This window comes from Macaca nemestrina, chromosome 3, assembly GCF_043159975.1.
Source record: "Macaca nemestrina isolate mMacNem1 chromosome 3, mMacNem.hap1, whole genome shotgun sequence".
Taxonomy (NCBI): domain Eukaryota; kingdom Metazoa; phylum Chordata; class Mammalia; order Primates; family Cercopithecidae; genus Macaca; species Macaca nemestrina.
The window spans coordinates 44,039,688-44,046,053 of NC_092127.1; the positions used below are offsets into that span (position 1 = coordinate 44,039,688).

The window sequence follows — 6,366 nt, forward strand, 5'->3', positions numbered from 1 at the left end:
CATTGCCATTGCCATACCCAAAGTTATTTAAGGTTTCTCCTGTCATCTTCTAGGAGTTTTATAGTTTTGCATTTTACATTTAGGTTTATGATCCATTTTGAGTTAATTTTTGTGAATGGTATAAGGTCTGTGTCTCAGTTAATTTTCCGGCATGTGGACGTCTAGTTGTTCCAACACCATTTGTTGAAAAGAACAATATTTGCTCCATTGTATTGCCTTTGCTTCTTTGTCAAAGACCAGTTGACCATATTTATGTGGGGCTATTTCTAGGCTCTTTATTCTGCTTCATTGATATATTCTCTCACCGATACTACACTATCTTGATTACTTTGGCTTTATAGTGAGCATTAAAGTTAGGTAGTGTCATTCCTCCAACTCTATGTTCTTCTTCAATATCGTGTTGGTTATTCTTGGTCTTTTGCCTGTCCATATAAACTTTAGAATTAGTTTGTTGATATTCAGAAACTAACCGGCTAGGATTTTTATTGGAATTGCATTTAATCTATAGACCAATTTGGGAAGAGGTGACATCTTGATAATACTGAGTCTTCCTATCCATGGACATGGAAAAATCTCTACATTTATTTAGTTCTTTTTAGATTTCTTTCATTGGAATTTTTTAGTTTTCCTTATGTAGATCTTGTACATATTCTGTTAGATTTATATCTAAGTGTTTAACTTTGGAAGATGCTAATATATATGGTATCATGTTTTTTATTTAAAATTCCACTTGTTTATTGCTCATACATAGGAAAATAATTGATTTTTTATATATTAACATTGTATTCTGCAATCTTGCTGTAATAGCTTATTAGTTCCGGGATTTTTTTTTTTTTTTTTTTTTTTTTGCTGATTCTTTCAGATTTTCTATGTAGATGATAGTGTCATCTGCAAACAAAGACAGTTTTAGTTCTTACTTCCCAATTTATATGCCATTTCATTCCTTGTCTTGAATACAGAAAGAATCAAGACTTAATATTTTATACTTGAGCCACATTCCTGTCTTAGGAATTCCAAAATGTGACCCTTCCCTTATTTTAACCTTGGCAGACAACTGGGATTGATGACAATATTTCATAATAGCTTAAGGTCTGTATCACACTAATCTCCATTCTCCAAATTCAGAATCCTTTTGATTATATTTATAAATTTACATATCTGCAGTTAAAACTGGTTCAGAACCAAATGATCAAGACTTTTACCAAGTTTTTTCTATCTCATACAATATGAATATTCAATGTATGTGGTAAATAAATATGATGAGTAAAAAGTATAATGTATAATGTTTTGTATATTTTAATACTTTCTTGACTTAACCCACTTTATATGATCAGTCATTTTATGTTTTGTCCCAATAATTCTCCTTGGACCATTCTGATTTTACAGTGATGTAGAATGTCCCTCTATAGCCTTATGGAATTTTAATCAAATAGCTTTTGCTCAGAACTTAAAAAGACATTTGTCCTTGGGACTAAAATTAGCCATGAAAAAGATTAAAAACAAAGCAAATTTAGAATATAATCAGTACTTTCAAAATGAGCTCAATCTGTACTTCATTTTCATTTATAACACTTGCTTCTTCTTAGCGTCTAATAGAATAAGCAATAGTTGTGCAAAGAATGTATTTACATTTCTGAGGTTCCAAAAACAGGTGAACCTCACAAGCCCATGCTCTTTTGTGTTTTGCAATGTCACAGGCCGCCTTGGTTGGAATGATTCACATAATGATCACTCTCTGAATAGGAAAAAATTCAAAGTTCTATACATTTTCAACAGATGTTCTATACATTTTCAACAGATGTCCTATTCCTGCATTTTTTTCAGTTATTAAGTATAGTACCTTTTTTCCTACTCTGGTAAATGGATCTGTTTGGATACCACCTTTCTTTCAAACACTATTTTCAAAAAGGACCTCAGCAGTGCTTAAAGACTCCTGTTATGGTTTGAGTGTGTCACTCAAAAGTTCATATGTTAGAAATTTAATCCCCAATGCAATAGCTTTGGGAGGTAGGGCCTAATAAGAGGTGATTGGGTCATAAGTGTGGAACCTTCACAAATAGATTAATAATATGAGCAGGTTAGTTATCTCAAGAGGAGGCTGTTACAAAGCAAGTTCAGTTTCGGTATCTCTCTCTGTTGCAAGTGCTCTCTTCCACCTTTCACCCTCTGCGATAAGATGATCATCTTATTGCATCCTCACCAGATGCTGGTACCGTGTTCTTGGACTTCTCGTTCTCCAATAACCATGAGCCAAATAAACTTCTATCATTTATAATTTACCCAGTCTGTGGTATTGTGTTGTAGAAGCAGAAAATGACTAAGACAACTCCACTACCTGGCCAAGAGGAACCTCAAGTATCACAGAATTAGCAAAGGGATGTCCAAAGCTAATTAAGTGCCAATATACTTGAGAGATATTTTTAAAATGCAGAAATTATAGTTTGTTGGACTAAACCATGCAAGGCACCCAACTGGGAAGTCTTTCTGAGACATTTTAACTTTAAGCACTTGTTTTGATGATTTGGAAAGGCCTGGATGGAAATATAACTAATATTTATCAGGGTATTATGTGGGTTATTGCTGACATCTGAAGTTGAGGTTAATAATTCAACTGATTATCAAATAGGATCCAAGAATTTGGATAAAATATTTACCAATTAATATATACAGAGAGATAGATTTAATAACAAGTCCTGATATTTTTCCACATCCCCACTTATACTTTCTCAAATGTACTTAGCTCCTGGCAGCTCCTTGATGGTGTTTGGGGCTAAATGGTTCTTTCTCCATGCACTGTGCTTTTCCATTCCCCACCTCACCTGCCTGTCAAACCAGCTTAGAGGAAACTTGTTTTACTGAGCTCTCTTCAGACATACAACACTCCCTCCCTCACCAGACACCCAAAAAATCTCCTTTCTTTGTGCTGATTAGTTATTTCTATAGTTGCAGTCACTTTATAAACTGAAATTAATTTTTTTGATTTTGGGCTTATCATAGGGCCTGGCTTACAGTAAACACTCAGAAAATGCAATAACCACAGGTAGGGAATAGGGAAGGATTTCGTCAATTTCTTCCTGCTCTGAAGGAACTTCTAAGCCCCTGAAAGCCAGAAACCAAACAAGAAACAAAGCGAAATTCTCAGGAGCACCTTTTTGCTGAAAAGAGAACTCCAAATACCCAAAATTTAGTCAAATATTCATATCCATATCCTTTCAGGAGTAGGCAGTTATATATAATTTTAGGAATACTAAATAGAGAATAGGATCATAATTTCAGCTGGTCACTGACATTTAGCTCTTCTTCCTGCTGACATTTACAAAAGAAAATACAGAGGGTTAAAGTCTATGAAGTCTTTCAGGGTCTACAATACATCTTTCTTCTAAGGGCACTCTTGTCTATTTATAGTGATATATCCAGGTGCAAATTACAAAGAAATCTTACTGTTTACACTCAGGCTGATGCTGTCCTGCTCTAAAAGAAAATTGGCTGCATGTGGACTTGTCCAGTTGTTTTTTCCGGTAACTGCCTATGTATGTTGTCATGGAAGAATCTGACCATCGTGTTTCATCCTGCCAAGATGCTCCAGCCTTGCGTCTGATCAGATCAAACTCTTGAGAAGTAAGAGGGCTAAAGGGCAGAAGAATTTGTGGAGTCAAGTAGAAGAAGTGTGACATAACTACGAATGGCCTGCTCTGGATGAAAACTTGTCAAGTCCTCTGCATAATGAAGAATTAATTTCCTTCTAGCAGCAGGAAGCAATTGACTGGGCTCACCAAACTTTGTGACTCAACAGTTCACAGAGTGCAGAAGCTTAACTGTCTTAGATATAGTTGCCAAGCAACAGATCACAAAATTCCACAAATGCTACCCCCTTGTCTCCCGAGGGAGGCAAATTTTAACTAATAAATTTGTAAGTTATATAACTTTCTGGATTTTGCTCTAAGAAATATGCTGCTTCATAATTCTGGCAAGAAAGCAGGTGGCAAAATTATTTGTGTTTTACTGCTATCACAAATAAAGCAGTAATTCCTAATGATGGTGGTTCAAGAAGTGGAAATGAGATGAAAGAACAGTGCCAAGCATTCACTTCTCCTAAAGACCTCCAAGTGTCTGGAAGAGAACATGAACTGCCTGTAATGTCAACAATAGCAGGTGACTCAACAGCTTCTCATATGTCACAGAGTAGTGGTGCTCTGGCTGGCTGCACACTAGTCACCCTGGAAGCTGTTAAAATAAGCAGGACTCCAGGCCCCCACCACAGAGATTCTGATTTAGTTGATGTGGAGCAGGGCCCAGGCATCACTATTTGTTTAAAGCTTAATCCTGGAGGATTCTAAAGAGCAGCCAGGGTTAAGAATTAAGGTCATGGACGCAGAAAAAACTTTTGACAAAATCCAGCATCCCTTTAGGATTAAAACTTGAGGCAAAATTGGCAAGAAGGGACATACCTCAAAATATTAAAAGCCATCTATGAAAAACCCACAGCCAACATTATACTGAATGGGGAAAAGTTGAAGGCATTCCTCCTGAGAACTGGAAAAAGAAAAGGATGCCCACTTTCACTACTTCTATTCAACATAGTACTGGAAGGCCTAGCCAGAGCAATCAGACAAGAGAAAGAAATAAAGGACATCCAGATCAGTAAAGAGGAAGTCAAACAGTTGCTGTTCACTGATGACATGATCATATACCTAGAAAATCCTAAAGACTTATCCAAAAAGCTTCTAGATCTAATAAATGAATTCAGTAAAGTTTCAGGATACAAAATCAATGTACGCAAATCAGTAGCACTGTTATACACCAACAGCAACCAAGCTGAGAATCAAATCAAGAACTCAACCCTTTTTATAACAGTTGCAAAAATAAATAAATAAATAAATAAAATACTTAGGAATACACCTAACAAAGGAGACGGAAGATCTCTACAAGGAGGATGGGCACGGTGGCTCACGCCTGTAACTCAGCACTTTGGGAGGTCAAGGTAGGCAGATCACAAGGTCACGAGATTGAGACCATCCTGACTAACACGGTGAAACCCCATCTCTACTAAAAAGTACAAAAAATTAGCCAGGCGTGGGGGTGGGCACCTGTAGTCCCAGCTACTCAGGAGACTGAGGCAGGAGAATGGTGTGAACCTGGGAGGCGGAGCTTGCAGTTAGCTGAGATCGCGCCACTGCACTCCAGCCTGGGTGACAGAACGAGACTCCACCTCAAAAAAAGAAAAAAAAAGATCTCTCCAAGGAAAACTACAAAACACTGTTGAAAGACGTCATATATAACACAAACAAATGGAAAAACATCCCTTGCTCATGGATGGGTGGAATTAATATTGTGAAAATGACCATATTGACAAAAACAATCTATAAATTCAATGTAATTTCCATCAAAATGCCATCATCATTCTTCACAGAAGTAGAAAAACAATCCTAAAATTCATATGGAATAAAAAAAAAAATCTGTGTAACCAAAGCAAGACTAAGCAAAATGAACAAATCTGGAAGCATCACATTACCCATCTTAAAAGTATACTACAAGGCTATACTTACTAAAACAGCATGGTACTGGTATAAAAATAGCCACATAGACCAATTGAACAGAATAGAGAACCCAGAAATAAAGCCAAATACTTATAGCCAACTGATCTTCAACAAAGCAAACAAAAACATAAAGTGGGGAAAGGGCACCCTATTCAACAAATGGTGCAGGGATAATTGACAAGCCACATGTAGAAGAATGAAACTAGATCTTTGTCTCTCACCTTATAAAAAAATCGACTCAAGATGGATCAAAGACTTAAATCTAAGACCTGAAACCATAACAATTCTAGAAGATAACATAGGAAAAACTCTTCTAGACATTGGCTTAGGCGTAGACTTCATGACCAAGAACTCAAAAGCAAATGCAACAGAAACAAAGTTAAGCAGATGGGATCTAATGAAACTAAAAAGCTTCTGCACAGAAAAAGATATAATCAGCAGAGTAAACAGACAACCCACAGAGTGGGAGAAAATATTTGCAAACCATGCAAAGTTTGCAACAAAGTCCTTTGTTCTAGACAAAGGACTATCCAGAATCGAGAAGGAACTCAAACAAATCAGCAAGAAAAAAAACAAATAATCCCAGCAAAAAGTAGACTGAGCATATGAATAAACAATTCTCAAAAGGAGACATACAAATGGCCAACAAACATATGAAAAAATGCTCAACATCACTAATTATCAGAGAAATGCAAATCAAAATGAGGTATCACCTTACTCCTGCAAGAATGGCCATAACTTAAAAATAAAAAAAAAAAAATAGATGGTGGCATGGATGTGGTGAAAAAGGAACACTTTTATACTGCTGGTAGGAATGTAAACTAGTACA

General features: G+C 36.3%; 1 protein-coding gene across 2 annotated transcripts in view; it reads right to left on the reverse strand.

Moving 5' to 3' along the window:
- The window catches only part of C3H4orf51 (chromosome 3 C4orf51 homolog), a 74,637-nt gene extending 69,733 nt beyond the window's left edge, over nucleotides 1–4,904 (reverse strand). Inside the window, exon 1 of one of the 2 annotated variants that reach the window (XM_011710491.3) lies at nucleotides 3,442–4,904. In XM_011710491.3, the coding sequence (XP_011708793.2) occupies nucleotides 3,442–3,674 (233 nt within the window). In that variant the 5' untranslated portion in view covers nucleotides 3,675–4,904. The remainder of the gene's footprint in view (nucleotides 1–3,441) is intronic. The other variant, XM_011710490.2, reaches the window with a different exon arrangement.
- Between the last annotated feature and the right edge of the window lie 1,462 nt (nucleotides 4,905–6,366).